Raw genomic sequence first — 21,710 nt, 5'->3', positions numbered from 1 at the left:
AAAACAACAGGTGTAAAAGTTGAACGAAAAATTTAAAAAGAAAGGGTTTCGCTATGATTACCAGAGACAGTGAGGGTTAAAGGTAGCGTCTCACGCTGAATCCTGGGGAGAGGACTACCATCCAAAGCGAACAAGGCCGTGGGCTCCCTTAACTGTCTGAGAGGAATGTCATGTTCCCGAGCCCAGGTCTCGTCCATAAAACAGCCCTCCGCCCCAGAGTCTATCAAGGAACTGCAGGAAGCTGACGAACCGGTCCAGCGTAGATGGACCGACAAGGTAGTGCAGGATCTTGAAGGAGAGACCAGAGTAGTAGCGCTCACCAGTAGCCCTCCGCTTACTGATGAGCTCTGGCTTTTACTGGACATGAAGTGACAAAATGACCAGCGGAACCGCAATAGAGACAGAGGCGGTTGGTGATTCTCCGTTCCCTCTCCTTAGTCGAGATGTGGATACCCCCCATCTGCATAGGCTCAGCACCCGAGTGATGCGGAGAGGGGGGCAACGGAGAACGCGAGCTCCTTTCCACGAGCTCGGTGACGAAGATCAACCCGTCGCTCTATGCGAATAGCGAGTTCAATCAAGGAATCCACGCTGGAAGGAACCTCCCGGGAGAGAATCTCATCCTTTACCTCCGCGCGGAGACCCTCCAGAAAACGAGCGAGCAAAGCCGGCTCGTTCCAGTCACTGGAGGCAGCAAGAGTGCGAAACTCAATAGAGTAATCTGTTATGGATCGATTACCTTGACATAGGGAAGACAGGACCCTGGAAGCTTCCTCCCCAAAAACAGAACGATCAAAAACCCGTATCATCTCCTCCTTAAAGTCCTGATACTGGTTAGAGCACTCAGCCCTCGCCTCCCAGATTGCCGTGCCCCACTCACGAGCCCGTCCAGTAAGGAGAGATATGACGTAGGCGATACGAGCTGTGCTCCTGGAGTAAGTGTTGGGCTGGAGAGAAAACACAATATCACACTGGGTGAGGAACGAGCGGCATTCAGTGGGCTCCCCAGAGTAACACGGCGGGTTATTGATTCTGGGCTCCGGAGATTCGAAAGCCCTGGAAGTGGCCGGTGGATCGAGGCGGAGATGGTGAATCTGTTCTGTGAGGTTGGAGACTTGGGCGGCCAGGGTCTCAACGGCATGTCGAGCAGCAGACAATTCCTGCTTGTGTCTGCCTAGCATCGCTCCCTGGATCTCGACGGCTGAGTGGAGAGGATCCGAAGTCGCTGGGTCCATTCTTGGTCAGATTCTTCTGTTATGCACGTGAGTGAGGACCCAAAAGCGGTTTAACAAAAACAGAGTCCTTTAATGTCAAAACACAGGTAAGACATAGATCCTCTTCAAATGTATATGATGGCAAAATAAACAACCCGCAGAGAGGGCGACAAATGAAACATAAAGTCCTTCTGAATATCACAGAAGAGTTCCCCTTCTAGCAGCAGAGGAGAAATAGCTGGGTTGTAGAGGACAGAGGTACCTGATCACACGTAGCCTCAGATGAACAGGCAGATTCCGACAGGACAGGACAAGGTTGAAGCAAACGAGACGATAGTTTGGTTCTGGCATGAGAAACTCAAACAAGAATCTGACAAAGACAGAAGCAGGAACAGAGAGAGAAATAGAGACCTAATCAGAGGGAAAAAAGGGAACAGGTGGGAAAAGGGTGAACGAGGTAGTTAGAGAAGATGAGGAGCAGCTGGGGGAAGGAGAGGAAGAGAAGGTAACCTAATACGACCAGCAGAGGGAGACGGAGTGAAGAGAAAGAACAGGAACAAGACATAATATGACAATACATGACAATAGCGGAGGGAGAAACAAGATATTAACGTCAATAGAACAAGAAACAACAGAAAAATAGGCTGTTGATGAGGGATTTACGACCCCGGGAAAATAGCTTATAGTTGTATACGGGTGAGACCTAATGTCCGATCGACACTTCGACAAACTTTATAGATAAAGTTTCAAGAAAGGAAAAACACAGATCCGTAATGGCTCGAAGGTATCTGCACTACCAATTTAAACTATCTATGTTGAGACCTAACCATTAACTTGGCCAATATACATTAGCCGATCTAACATACGTAAGTACGAATTTGACGGACATTTAAATATAGAAAAACTGGAATCAATGATTAAACAAATAAATAGGGTTTGTGGGGACAAGGCAGATAAACAACGAGCAGAGGGGCTAGACACAGCGAGGGTTAGCCGAGACGAGGAAGAGAGCTGAGGGAGAAAGGAAAAAGAAGGAATATGTAAGTTGCCAGCAACAGAGAGCAATAACTCCCACGGCTCCTCTGGAGGTCCCTCATAAACCTAAATTATAGCCCAGTGAGGAGAGGAGTAGCAGAGTGGCTGGATGACTAAGATGAAAGGGAGGCTAGTCAGTATCCTCTAATTGCGTTGCCCAACCCACGGGCTGGGGACGCAGGACAGGAACCTATTTTAGAAGTGTATAGGGCATGGACCCATAGGGATGTAGAAAGAGAGGTGGGAGGAATGGTACACCCTAAAACAGGCATGGAAGGATTTAGAAGGGATCTAGAAGGTTTGACAGCCAGCTTCAAGTTAAACACAGGAGAAGATGAGAGAGCGGTACGGCAGTTGGTGGGGAAGGACTGTGCAGCTGTACGAAGGCAATGGGTACCAGGGCATAACAATTTAATTACAGTGCCATGGGCAGCAGAGGGTTGTCAAAATTGCAGAATTGTATAATAATTTGAGGGATTATTATCACCAACACGCAGACTTCTCTAAGGTTTCCGAATGTAGGCAGGGGGATGGTGAGTCCATCAGTCAGTACTTAGAGTGACTGAAGGATGTGTTTAACACCAACAGTGGGTTAACAGAGCCCATCCTAGCAGAGCCCCCCCTAACACTGCATATCACCAGCAGCTGAAGATAGCTTTCCTCAGCGGAATGCGCCCACGAGATTAGCAGTACCATAAAGAAAACCTTGGTGGGGTGGGGACTAGCAGAACTGGGGGAAGTAAAAAGAAATGCAATTCATTTTGAACAGCACGGTAAAAGCGAGGAGACTAAGAAGAAGCTGAAATGGGCAGAATACTTGATGGCCACTCTGGGTGAGATAGCCAGTAAGGGCTCTGACAGAAAGGGATGGAAGGCTAACAGAAGAGGAGATAAGGACAGAGATAGAGATAATGATAGATGTTTTAATTGTAACAAGTCGGGTCACTTTGCTCGGGATTGTGAGGCACCATGCAGGCACTGCAAGAAAGTAGGACACAATCACCGTGATTGTCTTAACAAGAAAGATAGAAGGGAAAAAACAAGCAGGTGCCCACAGCCTGAGTCAGATGAGGAAGAGGAGGCGTGACTAGATACAGGGGCAGAGGATAGCGGAAGCAATTAAAGGGATAACACCCACTTTTGAACAGCTACGAAAGGGAGGGGATATCATACCGGGGAATGAAGCGTTCTGTAACTCTCCTCTTCTTCCAGTGACGAAAGCATTTCCTAGCAATGACTGGAGAATGGAGTCGGATTGAAATGACTGAATCATAGAAGAGACCGTTACCTAAATCTAATGAATTCTAAATAATAACGGAGAGATAATTGCGATAGAGTTGTGCCCATCGAAATGTGTTTTTATTCTTATGGATTGAAATTGAACAGGAAGTTAAGGTATACTAACATTATAATCTGTTTCCATTACGTGGAACCATGACAGGTCCGCAAAGTGGATTGCAGGTTGAGTTAATTTTATTTTAAAGGGACAGTGCACGTTAATCACAGTTGTGGGGCTCTATTGGCAGGGTGTTCATATCAAGCATTTTGAGAGACTGTTTGCAGACGGACAGAATGGGTTTTGCATATAACCATTGAGGAAATTTAAAACTAATGATTTGAGGGAGTACAATGGAATTATCATTATTATTAGGTTTTGTTTGTAAACAACTTTTGGGTTTGAGGAGATTTCCATGTTTCCCAGAGACACAATATCTTAGGGGTACACTCACATATGGAATATTATAAGTTTTGTTTTCTGAGTTTTAATTAAACACGTGAATTCTTTAATTTGTCTAATATAGTATGGAACACGACTGTAAAAGGGTGGTATGACCTTTGACCTCTATCATGGCTTTCCGTTGGGGTCTAATCAGCCTCATGGGAGGGCCATTTGGATAATGAATTTGAGGTAATTTGTGGTACTGATTTTAAGGTAAATTGATAATTATGGACGAGTTTATAGTTCTTTGACATAGTTGTAATTTGAACCAACGAGAAGAAAGAAATGGCATAGCCTTGGATTAATGGTAGATTTATATTAAGTATTTAGAACCTAATCCAGGCCAACAGGACAGGGATATATGACATCTGTGGTGATTCAGGATTATCGATCGGATCGAGATAACCTTAACTTCTTTGGGGTAGGGGGAAGTATTGGGTAGCTTGGATGAAAAACGTGCCCAAATGTAGCTGCCTGCTACTCAGCCGTAAAGGCTAGAATATGAATATAATTAGTATATTTGGATAGAAAACACTCTGAAGTTTCTAAAACTGTTTGAATGATGTCTGAGTATAACATAACTCATATGGCAGGCATAAACCTGAGAAACATCCAACCAGGAAGTGGGAAATCTGAGGTTTGTGGTCAACTGAAGAAGATACATTGAAGATACAGTGGGATATTAGTTTTGTTTCACATCCCAAGGCTTCCACTAGATGTCAACAGTATTTAGAAACGGTTTTGAGGATTCTTCTCTAAAGGAGTGGCTCATAAGAGCTCTTTGAGTGAGTGGTCTGGCAGAGTGCCACAGCCTCGGTCTGGCGCGCTCACGTGAAAGGTAGCAACGTTCCACTTCATTTGTAAAGACAAAGGAATTGTCCGGTTGGAACATTAATGAAGTTTAATGTTAAAAACATCTTAAAGATTGATTCCATACTTAGTTTGGCATGTTTCTACAGGCTGTAACGGAACTTTTTGAACTTTTTGTCCGACGTTCGGCGCGACCTGAACGCGCTTTTGGATTTGTTTACCAAACGCCCTAACAAAAGAAGATATTTGGACATAACTGATGGAACTTATCGAACAAATCAATCATTTATGGTGGAACTGGGATTCCTGGGAGTGCATTCTGATGAACATCATCAAAGGTAAGTGAATATTTAAAATGCTATTTCTGAGTAATGTTGACTACCTAATATAGCGGGTATCTTTTTGACTGCTTTGTTGTCTATTTGCTTTCTCCGTAAAGTTTTTAAAAAATCTGACATAGCGGTTGCATTAACTTCTTGAGTGTAGGGGGCAGCATTTTCATTTTTGGCTAAAAAACGTACCCATTTGAAACTGTCTGTTTCTCAGGCCCAGAAACTAGAATATGCATATAATTGTCAGATTAGGATAGAAAACACTCTAAAGTTTCCAAAACGGTCAAAATATTGTCTGTGAGTATTACAGAACAGATTTTGCAGGAAAAAACCTGAGGAAAATCCAACAAGGAAGTGCTGTTTTTCCTGAAAGCTCTCTGTTCCATTGGATGCCATGCCTCTATTTAAAGGGATATCAACCAGATAATGTGACCAGTGACCAGTCTTTAGACATAGTTTCAGGCTTTTATTTTGAAAAATGAGTGAGGAACAACCCATCACGTCAGTGGATGGCTGGGTGCCAGCAGCGTTTTGTATGCGCAAAAGCCATTTTCTCTCTCTCGCCTATGGAAGAAGCTACATTCCAGTTGACATATTATCGATTATATATTGTAAAATCAACCTGAGGATTGATTATAAAGAACATTTGACATCTTTCTACGCACTTTACGGATACAATTTGGATTTATCGTCTGCGATGTCGTGACCGCTCGAGCCTGTGAATTTCTGAACATAATGCGCCAAACAAATGGAGGCTCGGGACATGAGGCATGGAAATGTCCAGACTGACCACAGTAAAGACAGCGTTGCTTGTTGATCCTGCACCATCTCTCCAGAGCGGAAACCTGGTCCTTCCCAATTGTATTGGCTCTTCTGAAGGATATGAAGGAGAACCAGAGCCGAATTGAGGACTCTGACGGGGTACAGGACAAGCAAACGCAGCATAAGCCAGTGGAACAAACAAAGAATTTACTCCCTCAGCGGAACCCAAAACACTGGAAACAACTCTGAACCCCTCCGTCCTCTCACGACGACGTTCCACTCATCCAGAGTGTCAGGGTTGTCCCGGGAAGTCGGCAAGAATCCGAAAGTCAATGGTGTAATCTGCTACCCTCCGGCTGCCGTGTCAAAGCACAATGAGTCTTTGAGCAGCGTTCCTGCCACTGATGGGGTGATCAAAAATCCTCTTTGTCTCCTGGGTGACACTTTGTCAATTAAAACAAATGTCTGGTTGCTTCTCTCATATGGCCGTAGCCCAGGCCAGAGCCCGTCCTGAGAGCAAGGAGATGAGTATGAGGCTCCCAAAGGGAGGAAGACATTGAGCTGGTAGGGAGTGGAGGATTAGGAACAGCCACAGGTGCAGCAGCCGTTGCTCCCGCCTGTCCTCTCTGCAGAGCGGACACAAGAGTTCTTAAATCATCCGACAATGTCTGCAGCCGCGCCTCATGGCGACCAATTTATTTAATTTGTATTTAACCTTTATTTAACTAGGCAAGTACATCCAATCACAGTTCCATGGTGGGTGAGAGCCGACCATAAATGGTGGAATTCGGAGTGTTCCTCGGACGACTGAAAAATCTCTGCTGGGTCCATTGTAGGCTTAGGACTACTGTACCAATAATGCAAGTACGAACTCGAATCCAGGGGCAGAGAAACACAGCAAGCAGGGGTAAGGATAAATCCAGAACTTTTACTTAGTCTTAACAGAAACAAGGCAACCGCACAAGAGCACACTAATAAAACATGAGACCTAAGCAAATATACAGACCAACTGAGGAACCTAAATAACAAGGCAACCAGATCAACAGAGAGGATAATTAAACACAGGAGAATCTAATGAGTAATAATCAGGGTAACCTGAAATCTAGAAAACAGGGTAAGGGTGCCCTCCAGCGGTAACCTAAGGAAACAACAATCAAATAACACAGAAACTGTGACACTTCTGGCTTGTACCATTAGTTTTGTCTAATTCTTCTGCATCCGTTGGTACCATTAGTCTGTGTGTTTAATGGGGGCTGAGCTAGAAAGGTGTTTGTGACACAAGGGCGGATCCTGAAGGGACCCGGGGCCAAGTCTTTGTACAAAAATGTCTGTAGAGTCCGAATGGTTTGAACTGCAAACAATTAAAAGCGATCTATGAAAAGCTGGGACTCTCATGTGACATGTTGTGCTCTATATGACGTTCACAAGCTACACAATAGTCGTTAGAAGGTAAGGGTGGGGTTCTTCATAGAAGATCATAGGAAATCCCAGGACGAAGTGTCTATAAAACTGTAATAAGCTCACATAGTTGCTGTCACAAACTCCACACAGTTGTCACTGACTAGTTGGATATTTATTTCCCACTGAGCAAACCATTTCTGTACTTACAGCATTCATATAAATTCCTTTTTATCAGGTTTTTATAATAAAAACATATAAACATGCAGATAAATTAAAGTCAGATGGGTCTCGGGACTGATAAGGTTAAAGAAAACAAATCATGGATTACAGTTTTCTTCTATCAAGTTATAAAATCCTGAACTTCCCTTTAATCTCTTAAAGGTCACTCAACATACCTCCTACCCTGACCTAATCCTCTTCCTTATCATCTACATCTTCACCTCGTGGCCAACATCGGACTCATAGTACTAATCTCCATGGACATTATCCCATGTACATCCTTTTCTGAAACTTGTCTCTTAATTAGATAGTTGGGGCTACAGCGATAATACCTCGTCTATTAGGGGACATTTTGACAGCAGCTCCCGAGCGATATATCACTTACATGGAGTGTGTCATTCAGGCTTTCTGTGCTCATGTTTATGTGCCTCCTTATTCAAGCTCTCCTGCGAGACCGTGTTTATAAATAACATATATGTCTTAACATTTACTGTTATGCTGTTTGTCTCGTCCATAGGCAGCATCAGTCTCGCCTATCTGAAGATTGCCATTGTTTGTCTGAGTAGTAGAACAGCTCTTTAAACAGCAAGGCCCTGACAACCTGTAGCACACACTTACTGGTCTACAAATATTGTGCTGGGATGTGGGTTTACCATTATCATCCTCCATCGCTTCCTAGCCTATGCAGACCTGTGCAAACTGAATAGTGTGGTCCCTACCTGTGTCAACCACATAATATATGGTTTACAGACTAAAGAGATTAAACAGGATATTTAGGGTGTTCACAGAGCCAAGGTAGCTGCAGGATTCTGTGTTAAATCTGATGGGAAAATAAATAAGATATAATATAATGAGAACTGCAGTGTATGTGTGTGGCGTTCATAAAACAAGGGAGTTTCTTCTCAATCACCACCTGAGGGACCTGTAAGGGTTCTGTTGAATTGGACGCTAACATAAGTTGAGAGCCATTATTTAATTGATGGTATGCATATTCAAAGCATGTTCTAACAATTAAAACATACAGCTGCCCCGGATTTGGCTAGTACTGATGGAAAAAAATCCTAATGCATAATGCAAATCTACTCTAAAATACATAACTAGGAAGAACACTACTACTATGTTTTCAAACTGACATTTATTTTAGGTGGTGCAAAGTTTTGGGTGGTGTTCCATGAATAATTTCTTGATTTAATTTCCAAATGCAAACCATCATAGAATATTTTATTGTGCAAAGTTTTATTTTAATTTGTGACGCTTACAGAGAAGGCAGAGGCACAAAACCAAAATTTGTTGGTACACTTTATTTGACAGGGTGCTATTTCTCTGATATTTAGGAATAATATTGCGAGATTGTAATTACACAATAATCTCCTAACAATTACTGTTGTTTCTTTGGTATTGATTAAAAACAAGTATAATCACATACCATTTAGTACTGTATCTGGTAGTTTGTACAATGCAATTGAACAGGACTTTACAGTTGTTATTTCGTTTTTATCAATAAACTTAAAACTATTAAATCAGATGTATACAGTTGTGCAACCCACACAATAAACCAAATGGTAAACACAAATATTGTTCGGTTTCGTTTATAAGTGCATGATAATGAAACATTTAGCTGTTCTGCTTTCCAAACAACAAACAATAATTGGAATAATTTTGGAATCTTTGAAAATTATCACACTTTGTAGCCCATACTAAACTATTTTAAAGGAGCTTGAATTGAATGTTTTGCTGTCAGGACAGTGTGTTGAGTGTTTTGCGGCTCTGCGGTGAGACGTCTGTGTCGGCAGAAGGCCCTCTTGATGGCCACTCTCAGCTCCTTGTTCCTCAGGCTGTAGATCATCGGGTTCAGGAAAGGAGTCAGAGCCGAGTACAGCACCGACACGATGATACGCACCTACAACAATAACACAACATGAATACAACATTAAGACAACCGCAATGCAACAATGATGCCCACAACCACAATATACTAAACAAAAGGTTACACATTATTAAACAACAATGATACGCACTTACAACATCAACACAATGTTATCTAACCTTATCACAACGTTATTAACAGCATGGCCTTGATCATATTCAACCATAAACATATACATAGCATTATTAGGTGATGGTTGGATTCCATTTAAATTCCAATCAATTCAGGAAGTACTCTGAAATTCCAATTATCCTCAACGCTTTTCAATTAGGAAAATGAAATTACAATTGGAATTTCGTATACTTTCTTAATTGACTGGAATTTAAATGAAATTGACTCCAACCCTGTTATTGGGATTTTCACAGCACTGACAACATGAAACAAATGTACAGTGACTGAAGAGCATCAGTATGTTACACTAAAATAATACAACAGTGCCATCTCCTGGTGAGAATGCCTTTTGCGTACCATTAGACATCAACAGTGAATGACAAATCAGAGAGGACATGGGTAACCAGAGTAATGGCGCAAATATCAGTCAAACTCTTCAACTGGTGAATGTAAGATCACAGTGTTGACTAAAGGTTATCTGATGGTAGAGTTAAACAGTCATTAGAACAGGGAAAGGAGGAGGGGGAGAAAGAGGAGGGTCACCTCTGGAGAGAAGTTTCCCACACGGTAGGAGATATAGACAAATGAGGCAGAGCTGTAAGAAATGGACACAACCGTCAGGTGGGCGGCACAGGTGCTAAACGCCTTCAGTCGCTCTGCGGCGCCCATTTTAGCTATCTTCACACCGATGAGTATGTAGGAAGTGAGGATGAGCACACCCGTGGTGAGCAGCGCTATGAGGGCAAAAGACAGTGACACGATGCTGTCCACCTGAGTGTCCCCACACACCAGCAGCCTCACTGAGGACGGGTCACACCAGCAGTGGCGCACCACGTTGGGTCCACAGTATGAACGCTGTACTGCCATGCTAGTGTTTGGGAAGGTGCAGATGGCACCGAAGGTCCATGCCCCAATGATGAGTAGCAGGCAGACGGGGCGGGTCATCACAGCGGCATAGCGGAGAGGATTACAGATGGCCACATAGCGGTCGTAGGCCATAGCGGTCAGCAGGGCGCGGCCGGTAACAGACATGTGGATGAAACAGTACATCTGGAGGAAGCAGCCGGGGACGGACACAGTCTTGACCTCAGTCAGGAAGCCTGACAACATGTTGGGGATGGTGACCGTTGTGTAAATCATGTCCACGATAGACAGGTTGTGGAGGAAGAAGTACATGGGGGAGCCCAGCTTCGGGTCGGTCCGGACCTTTAGGACGAGATAAAGAAAGCGGTTAGACAGTGATGTCATAGATAGGCCCAGCGGAGAGTTTTTCCTGACAACATGACTCGACCAGGGGAAACTCTGGGCCCAAGCCATAATTCTCAAGAGTTCTAAACTCCTGACTCCTGAGGAGTATAGTGTAGTCTACGGGCCCTTAGAGCAAATTCTAAGTGAGAAGACCTGAACAAAACCCTTTGATTACTTACACTAACTACAACTCATGGTCTCTTATGACATCATCTCTATCTAATGTTATTGTGATCTGGTTCTGGCTGTGCGTGTACAATGTACAGTACCAGGTAGATGATCATGATGTTTCCACCTAGGATGACGGTGTAGGCCAGCAGGAAGATGATAAACAGGACCATCTTCTTCTCCCCCAGACTGGCCAGGCCCTGGATGATGAAGAAGGCGACAGGGCTGGACTGGGTGCTGTTCATACCTCTGGGCCAATGGGCCTGATAGGATCTCAGACAAACCTGGTGCAGACAGAGAGATACATTGATACCTTGTAGACTACAGATAGAAGAAGCTCATTCTTAACAAACATGGCTTAGTACAGTTATCTTCTTGTTCCGAAAGTATCTACAATAGTATATGGTGTAACTATAATTTCTATGAAAAGTGTTGCCTGTAGAAGCAAAAAATATAACTCTTATTATTTCAGATTCTCAACCTTGGTGGTGTCAGAGTGGGGAAATCTATGATATATTCGATGTGATATAACACAAACATGTATACTAATTCATTGGAAGTGGTTCTCAATTATGTTCAGTTACAGGCCCAATGCAGTCAAAATTCTGTTTTCCGGTGTTTTGTATCATATTGTACAACAGCTGATAAAATGCAGACTGTAAACGTGTGAAGAAATTTGATGAGTATTATTTCCTGATAGTTGCTAGTTGAAAATACAATCTACACAGGACCTTCTAATCGGGAGGTTTTGCATGGGTGGAGTTTTGTATGGATCGAGGCAGTATAATGCAGACTGGGAATCATTGTTTTGAAGAGTTATTGTTTTGAAGAGTTAAACTGTCATTTTTCTAGCCCTCCGACTTTGCCACCTGGAGGTCACTGACATCATGATTTTACTTTGTTTTTTTCCAAGTTCTTAGTTGTCCAGAAAGTAACATTATTAATGGTCAGCTTTAATATTGCAGATAGATTGTAACATCCATCAATGTAATTGTCTGCATAATTTATAATCCCCCACATATATTTTTTGTAAATAGTAAATATATATATATATATATATATATATATATATATATATATATACACATACATAGCCACATATGCACAAATATACATACATATACACATTTGTTAATATAGACCACTAAAACATTTCCAAACCTTTTTGCCAAGAACAGATTACTGTTCAGATGACATTTTCATCCCCCTCCCCACTCAGACCACTCCCAGACAGTCCTAGAATTATTTTTGCTTGAGAAATAGTTTTTTGCTGAAAGGCTATTTTTGTTTCTTTTTGACAATTTGTATGGAAAAATATTACAGTAAGGTACTTATTTGTTAGCCAGAAATGATTTGATATTGAAATAAAAATGCCTGCATTCGGCCTTTAACAAATCCAGCCAAAAGATTGAAAGCTGATTTCAAAATGTGTTAGTGAATGCAAATATTGTGCACTAATCTGTTGAAATCTGATTACTATAACATAAAAGTTTGTAGACAAAACACACATTTACACATAACGCTTATTTCCAAATAATATCTCTATGAGTTATCTATACAAATTCACATAGTGTTTCCTACGGAAGTATTTTCAGACAAATCCACAAATCCTACTGTTAAAAAACAAAATCTGTATGATAGTTTTGCAGTATTGGATTGTTAACCTCTTACCTGAGTGAGTGCATATCACACTCAGTGATCTTGAAGCTGAGCAGCTTCTTAAATACAATTATTTTACCAGCATCCCATAGTCCCTGTTTTTCCACAGGATGATGTGAGAGGCCGAAGGGACTTGTTATTTATCTAATTTGTACGTCTACACTACATTCATTAAGAACTTTCCCTGGAATAATTAAACAAGAGAACTCCAATGCAACGTATGTTTACATTAAACTCTAGGTAAATTGCATCATTACAGAAGATTAATCATAAAAAGTAATTGAGCTACTGTATTTAACTCTAATTGGTGGTGTTTGTGTGTATACTTCTCTTGTGAGTAATTAGGTATGGCCTCATTAGCAGCAAACAGATGTTAAATTGGAATTTTGTTACTGGTGGAACTGTAAAATCATGTTTAACAACTCTTACTGTGCACTGTCTTCTATTCCTACGGTGGATGAACAAAGTCCAGAATTCAACTGTAACACATGGCATTGTACTTATGACTCTGAGAATATACATTTTTTACTTAGGGAACAGAAACAAATAACTAAACAACTGGACATAAGCAGAAGAAAAAGAGGCCTCAAGGCAAATTGCAAATGACGTCCTCCACATTCAGTGTACACGTTTTGGGCCTCATTTGTTCTCTTGTCAAAAGTTAAAAATAAGGGCTCATTTGAGACACAGACCTTCAGATAAATCAGGTTTTACTCTCCCACAACCTTGTACAATATCAACATTAGAATACCCTGCTGTAAGGTCCTCTTCCTTTATGTTCTCTGGTTTAAATGTACAGTGCCTTTAGAAGGTATTCACCCCCTTGGCATTTTTCCCAGTTTGTTGCCTTACAACCTGGAATTAAAACAGATTTTGGGGGGGGTTGTATCATTTGATTCACACAACATGCCTACCACTTTGGAGATGGAAAATATTTTGAAACAAACAAGAAATAAGACAAAATTATTCACCCCCCGTAAAGTCAATACTTTGTAGAGCCACCGTTTGCAGCAGTTACAGCTGCAAGTCTCTTGGGATATGCCGCTATAAGCTTGGCACATCTAACCACTGATTTTTGCCCATTCTTCAAGGCAAAACTGTTCCAGCTCCTTCAAGTTGGATGGGTTCCTGCTGGTGTACAGCAATCTTTAAGTCATACCACAGACTCTCAATTGGATTGAGGTCTGGGCTTTAACTAGGCCATTCCAAGACATTTAAATGTTTCCCTTAAACCACTCAAGTGTTACTTTAGCAGTATGTTCAAGGTCATTGTCCTAACGGAAGGTGAACCTCCATCCCAGTCTCAAATCTCTGGAAGACTGAAACAGATTTCCCTCAAGAACTTCCCTGTATTTAGAGCCATCCATCTGTCCTTCAATTCTTACTATCTTCCCAGTCCCAGCCGATTAAAAATATCCCCATAGCATGATGCTGCCACCACCATGCTTCACTGTGGGTATAGTGTTCTCGGTGTGATGAGAGGTGTTGGGTTTGTGCCAGACATAGCATTTTCCTTGATAGACAAAAAGCTCAATTTTAGTCTCATCTGACCAGAGTACCTTCTTCCATACGTTTGGGGAGTCTCCCAAATGCCTTTTGGCAAACATCAAACATGTTTGCTTATTTTTTTATTTAAGCACTGGTTTTAAAGCCAAGCTCTGTGGAATGTACAGCTTAAAGTGGTCCTATGGACAGATACTCCAATCTCCGCTGTGGAGCTTTGCAGGTCCTTCATGGTTATCTTTGGTCTCTTTGTTGCCTCTCTGATTAATGCCATCCTTGCCTGGTCCGTGAGTTTTGGTGGGCGGCCCTCTCTTGGCAGGTTTGTTGTGGTGCCATGTTCTTTACATTTTTTATAATGTATTTAATGGTGCTCTGTGGGATGTTCAAAGGGATGGGATGTTCATTTCTGAACAGGATTAGTTTCAGAATGAGGGGTGCTGTAGGTCTGCTGCTTTTGCTGTTCTGTCTATTCGGGACATGAGCTCAGGGAGAGAGTGGAGGGGTCTGACATCACTCCACAGGGCTACAGCGAATAAGGAGTGGGGTCAAGGAACTGAGACAGAAGAGACAACTCACAAACAGATGAAAGGTCAGACCTCTGCTGACATCTGGGCTGAACTGAGAGTCCTGAGAGACGTGGTGGTTGAACAGAGAGTGGAGCCGAGGAACATGGAGGAGCAAGTTGGGGAGCTGCAGAGAGAGAGATTACATGCAATAATACCCTTTTGGGATTTGAAGTAATTTTGCAACCTATTTAGTCATGATGAAGATTCACATACTGATCCATGTCATTCATTTTGTTTTCCAGCTCAAGTAGCAGCCCTGGAGGCCAGAGTGACTACCACTGAGAGAGAAAATGTGGGTAAGAATATGTGGTACAGTTGAAGTCGGAAGTTTACATACACAGGTTGGAGTCATTAAAACTCATTTTCAACCACTCCACAAATTTCATTTGAACAAACTATAGTTTTGGCAAGTCGGTTAGGACATCTACTTTATTCATGACACAAGTCATTTTTCCAACAGCTTGGAACATTCCAGAAAAGTATGTCATGGCTTTAGAAGATTCTGACAGGCTAATTGACATAATTTGAGTCAATTGGAGGTGTACCTGTGGATGTAATTCAAGGCCTACCTTCAAACTCAGTGCCTCTTTGCTTGACATCATGAGATAATCAAAATAAATCTGCCATGATGTCTGGTTCATCCTTGGAGCAATTTCCAAATGCCTGAAGGTACCACATTAATCTGTACAAACAATAGTACACAAGTATAAACACCATGGGACCACGCTGCCGTCATACCGCTCAGGATGGAGACGCGTTTGGTCTCCTAGAGATGAACCTACTTTGGTGCGAAAGTGCAAATCAATCCCAGAACAACAGCAAAGGACCTTGTGAAGAAGCTGGAGGAAACAGGAACAAAAAGAAAATGAGTTAAACGAGTCCTATATTGACATAACCTGAAAGGCCGCTCAGAAGGAAGAAGCCACTGCTCCAAAAACACCATAAAAAGCCAGACTACGGTTTGCAACTGCACATGGGGACAAAGATTGTACTTTTTGGAGTAATGTCCTCTGGTCTGATGAAACAAAAATAGAACTGTTTGGCCATAACCATCGTTTTGTTTGGAGGGAAAAGGGGGACGCTAGCAAGCTGAAGAACACCAACCCAACCGTGAAGCACAGGGGTGGCAGCAACATGTTGTGGGGGTGCTTTGCTGCAGGAGGGACTGTTGCACTTCACAAAATAGATGGCATCATGAGACAGGAAAATTATGTGGATATATAGAAACAACATCTCAAGACATCAGTCAGGAAGTTAATGCTTGGTCTCAAGTGGGTCTTCCAAATGGACAATGACCCCAAGCATACTTCCAAAGTTGTGGCAAAATGGCTTAAGGACAACAAATTTGCTTACCGCCCCAATAGGTCCACAGACGACGCAATCACAATCACACTGCCCTAACCTATCTGGACAAGAGGAATACCTATGTGAGAATGCTGTTCATCGACTACCGCTCAGCATTTAACACCATTGTACCCTCCAAACTCGTCATCAAGCTCGAAACCCTGGGTCTCGACCCCACCCTGTGCAACTGGGTCCTGGATTCTTGATGGGCCACCCCCAGGTGGTGAGGGTAGGTAACAACATCTCCACCCTGCTGATCCTCAACACTGGGGCCCCACAAGGGTGGATTCTCAGCCCTCTGCTGTACTCCCTGTTCACCCACAACTGCGTGGCCATGCACACCTCCAACTCAATCATCAAGTTTGCAGATGACACTACAGTGGTAGGCTTGATTACCAACAACAACGAGATGGCCTACAGGGAGGAGGTGAGGGCCCTCGGAGTGTGGTGTCAGGAAAATAACCTCACACTCAACGTCAACAAAACAAAGGAGATGATCGTGGACTTCAGCAAACAGCAGAGAGAGCAACCCCCTATCCACATCGACGGGACAGTAGTGTAGAGGGTAGAAAGTTAAGTACCTCGGCGTACACATCACGGACAATCTGAAATGGTCCAACCACACAGACAGTGTGGTGAAGAAGGCGCAGCAGCTCCTCTTCAACCTCAGGAGCCTGACGAAATTCGGCTTGTGTCCAAAAGCACTCACAAACTTTTACAGATGCACAATCGAGAACATCCTGTCAGACTGTATCACCGCATGGTACGGCAACTGCTCCGCCCATAATCATAAGGCTCTCCAGAGGGTAGTGAGATCTGCACAACGCATCACCGGGGGCAAACTACCTGCCCTCCAGGACACCTACACCACCCGATGTCAAAGGAAGGCCAAAAAGATCATCAAGGACAACAACCACCCGAGCCACTGCCTGTTCACCCCACTATCATCCAGAAGCCGAGGTCAGTACAGGTGCATCAAAGCTGGGACCGAGAGACTGAAAAACAGCTTCTATCTCAAGGCCATCAGACTGTTAAACAGCCATCACTAACATTGAGTGTCTGCTGCCAACATACTGACTCAACTCCAGCCACTTTAATAATGGAAAAATGGATGTAATAAATGTATCACATTACTAATCTCATATGTATATACTGTACTCTATACCATCTACTGCATCTTGCCTATGCCGTTCTATTCCATCACTCATCTCATTACTTTTTTATGTACATATTCTTATTCATTCGGTAATTGTTGTGAAATTGTTAGGTTAGACTGCTCTTTGGATATTACTGCATTGTCGGAATTAGGAGCACAAGCATTTCGCGACACTCACATTAACATCTGCTAACCATGTGTATGTGACAAATAAAAATGTATTTGATTTGAAGTGAAGGTATTGGAGTGGCCATCACAAAGCCCTGATCTCAATGTGTGGGCACAACGTAAAAGCATGTGCGAGCAAGGAGGCCAACAAACCTGACTTCGTTACACCAGCTCTGTTAGGAGGAAAGGGCCAAAATACACTCAACTTATTGTGGGAAGCTTGTGGAACAATTTAAAGGCAATGCTACCAAATACTAATTGAGTGGATGTAAACTTCTGACCCACTGGGAATGTGATAAACTGTAATAAATCATTCTATACTATTATTCTGACATTTCACATTCTTAAAATAAAGTGGTGTTCCTAACTGACCTAAAACAGGGAATATTTACTACGATTAAATGTCAGGAATTGTGAAAAACTGAGTTTAAATGTATTTGGCTAAGGTGTATGTAAACTTCCGACTTCAACTGTATGTGTTAAGTAATATGTTTATGATAGGGTGGGAAAGGTGGTCTACAAATTCATAATAATTATTGTTATTATATTTTGATTAAGATGGTTAGGTTTGTCCATGTTTCTCTCCATTGCAGCATTAGCGGTCAGATTGAGTGTCAGCGAGAACCAGGTAGATGAGCTGAAGAGAGAGAATACAGGCAAAATGACAACCTTGAGTTAGGCCTATGTAAATCACTTCACATTGATTGTTATTCAAGCCCAATAAGCAGAACTGTCAGCCTTGGAGGACAGAATGACAGAGAAAAAGTGAAACTGCAGGAAAAGCATTGCAAAACTTGTTTTATCTAATATTTGTGAGGGGCTTAGATTGTAAAAAATATATTCTTATGATCATAGTCTTGGAAGGTAGACAGTGCCAGTGAGAGCGAAGTGGAGATAAAAAATAAAGAATTAAGGTGTATTTAAAACCACTACAGGATCGGTGTCCCTCCACCAGGACGGCTGAGCTAATGTGCATTAATGTGATTAGCATGACGTTGTAAGTAACAAGAACATACAGTGGGGCAAAAATGTATTTAGTCAGCCACCAATTGTGCAGCTTCTCCCACTTAAAAAGATGAGAGAGGCCTGTAATTTTCATCATAGGTACACTTCAACTATGACAGACAAAATGAGAAAAAAAATCCAGAAAATCACATTGTAGGATTTTTTATGAATTTATTTGCAAATTATGGTGGAAAATAAGTATTTCGCCCCATGGACCTCCCGGTCGCAGCCAGCTGCGACAGAGCCTGGGCTCGGACCCAGAGTCTCTGGTGGCACGGCTAGCACTACGATGCAGTGCCTTAGACCACTGCGCCACCCAGGAGGCAAAAATCTCTATATTTAACTATTTATTAAACACATTTCCTTTCTCACAAACAAATCAAATCAAATGTATTTACATAGCCCTTCTTACATCAGCTGATATATCAAAGTGCTGTAGAGAAACCCAGCCTAAAACCCCAAACAGCAAGCAATGCAGGTGTAGAAGCACGGTGGCTAGGAAAAACTCTCTAGAAAGGCCAAAACCTAGGAAGGTTTTTGCTAGAGATTGCTAGCTAGCCTAATTCTTAAAAGTTGTACCCCTTGTCATGGAAATTCTTACACAGAGACACTCAAAGTCAATCTTAAATTAATCATTGTTTATTGTCAGCCCGCTGGAGAGGTTCCAACCAACTCAATGCACCATAGTACACATGTCTGTCAGAAAACTCTGCTGGGGCAGTCCCAACAGTTGTCTTATATACGGCTATACACAAACAAGTTATATTTGCATGATTTAGCATAATTCATTCATCATTACCATTTTGTTTCATTCATGTGACCGACCAACACAGTTTCATAACATGTGACAGACCAACACCTCAAGAGGTTTTTTTCTCTCTAAGCTGAAACCTTGAAACTGAGATATCTTTAGTTTGTTCTTAAAACACGGTCTTTTGTTCTCAAAACCATGTCTGGGCGTACTGCCAAATTGCAGCTACTGATAAGTGTGATTTGTACAACCACTTGCATGAACACAGAAATTGGTTTATAGAACAGCAGATGAATAGAACACAGAAATTAGTTATAAGAATATTATTAGTTATAAGTATAGCACAAACAAAAATGTCCCTTACACCCCCAATATAGACGTGAAGTTTTTCTTGATTCATTCATCATTGTATCTTTGTGTATTTTGTGTTTGACAATGATACATTTTGCCTATCCCTGCTCCTCCTCAACACTCATTCTAACGTTGCACCTCTCAACAGCCCATTTCAATTGTTGATAAAAAAATATATACATTTAACCTTTATTTATCTAGGCAAGTCAGTTAAGAACAAGTTCTTATTTACAGTGACAGTGTACTCCGGCCAAACCTGGACAAAGCTGGGCCAATGGGACTCCCAATCACAGCCAGATGTGAAACAGCCTGGATTCAAACCAGGTACAATAGTGACGCCTCTTACACTGCGATACATTGCCTTAGACCGCTGTGCCACTCGAGAGCCCAATTTCTCTCTTGCTCATTCTCCCTGTCGCTTACTCAAACTGTATAGCAGAAAGGTTTTTGTTTTTGTGTTTCAATTGTATTCATTTCAGTAAGAATACAAATGTGTATGTGCATAATACATAATAATAGTATGTAGGTATGTACACTAAGTACAGTGCCTTGCAAAAGTATTCATCATCCTTGGTGTTTTTACTATTTTATTGAGTTACAACCTTAATTTAAATAGATTTTTATTTGGATTTCATGTAATAGACATACACAAAATATAAAAAATTGGTGAAGTGAAATGAAAAAAATTGCTTGTTTCAAAAGATTCTCAAAAATCAAAAACTGAAAAGTGGTACGTGCATATGTACTCACCCCCTTTGTTATGAAGCCCCTAAATAAGATCTGGTGCAACCAATTACCTTCAGAAGTCACATAATTCGTTAAATAAAGTCCACCTGTGTGCAATCTAAGTGTCACACGATCTCAGTATATATACACACCTATTGTGAAAGGCTCCAGGGTCTGCAACACCACTACGCAAGGGGCACCACCAAGCAAGCTGCACCATGAAGACCAAGGAGCTCTCCAAACAGGTCAGGGACAAAGTTGTGGAGAAGTACAGATCAGGCTTGAGTTATAAAAACATATCTGAAACTTTGAACATCCCACGGAGCACCATTAAATCCATTATTAAAAAATTTAAAGAACATGGCACCACAACAAACCTGCCATGAGAGGACCGCCCACCAAAACTCACGGACCAGGCAAGGAGGGCATTAATCAGAGAGGCAACAAAGGGGCCAAAGATAGCCATGAAGGACCTGCAAAGCACAGTGGAAATTGGAGTATCTGTCCACAGGACCACTTAAAGCCGTGCACTCCACAGAACTGGATTTTACAGAAGAGTGTCCAGAAAAAAAGCCATTGCTTAAATAAAAAAATAAGCAAACATGTTCAAAAGGCCAAAAGGCGAACGTTTGGGAGACTCCCCAAACATATGGAAGAAGGTACTCTGGTCAGATGAGACTAAAATGTGATTTTTTTTGTTTGTTCATCACGGAAAACGCTATGTCTGGCGCAAACCCAACACCTCGCATCACCCTGAGAACACCATCAACATGTGGGGATGTTTTTCATCGGCAGGGACTGGGAAACTGGTCAGAATGGAAGGAATGGGGGGATGGTAGGGGACGCCATGTGCGACTGACGTGTTTTCCGTTTGCTCCCGTGGTATTCTTAAAGTTTATGTGAATTCTGCAGCAGAACCGTATTTATTTTCAAATATTAATTTGGTGATCCCTTTCCGTAAAAACCAAGACTACTTTGCTTCCGAATGTCAGCATGTCGACCAAACATAAGGCCAAAAGCATGACTTTGAGAAAACCCGGCCTACAAGACATCACCGCTCTCTCCTGAGTCTGAGGGTCCGGGGACGCACACTTTACCCGGGGGCGCGGCTTGGCCTGGCGGCGCTGAAATGAACATTCTCGAGGCCATCAAACTACTACGCTCTGAGATTGTTGAAATGAAAACACAGGTGGTTGCTACGATTGAGGCCAGAATACAGGAGGTTTCTGATACTTTAAAAGCAGATTTAACCATCCTGCGGAACGAGACTGTGCCAGCAATCACATTACTCAAAACAACAACTGCGTCACACACTACAACAATTGCAGCACTGGAGACCTCCGCTACTAATGTCTCCGATTTAACTACATCCCTGGAGGCTGAAGTTATTTGAAAAAGATGAAGGAGAGCTGTGTGAGTTTAGAGGGATTCTGTCGCCGCAATAATCTGAGACTTGTATCGGTCCCAGAGTCCGCGGAAATGCTTCGCGCCATGGATTTCGTTTCAGGGCTGCTGAAGGATGTTCTTGCCTTAG

At 42.3% G+C, this 21,710-nt stretch overlaps 1 protein-coding gene and 1 pseudogene across 1 annotated transcript; one reads left to right on the top strand and one right to left on the bottom strand.

Annotated features, from left to right (window-relative positions):
• Positions 1–7,764: 7,764 nt before the first annotated feature.
• LOC110534889 lies at positions 7,765–8,270 on the top strand (annotated as a pseudogene).
• Positions 8,271–8,726: 456 nt separating this feature from the next.
• Positions 8,727–11,192, bottom strand: LOC110533692 (olfactory receptor 1052-like). Its single transcript, XM_021618147.2, has 3 exons — positions 11,049–11,192; positions 10,075–10,737; positions 8,727–9,393 (listed from the first exon to the last, which is right to left on the bottom strand). Exons 1-3 carry the CDS (start codon positions 11,190–11,192, stop codon positions 9,196–9,198), a joined length of 1,005 nt encoding a protein of 334 aa, XP_021473822.1. The 3' UTR covers positions 8,727–9,195.
• Positions 11,193–21,710: the final 10,518 nt, after the last annotated feature.

The sequence above is a fragment of the Oncorhynchus mykiss genome, chromosome 10 (assembly GCF_013265735.2).
Source record: "Oncorhynchus mykiss isolate Arlee chromosome 10, USDA_OmykA_1.1, whole genome shotgun sequence".
Lineage (NCBI taxonomy): Eukaryota > Metazoa > Chordata > Actinopteri > Salmoniformes > Salmonidae > Oncorhynchus > Oncorhynchus mykiss.
This window is presented reverse-complemented; position numbering and strand designations above follow the sequence as displayed.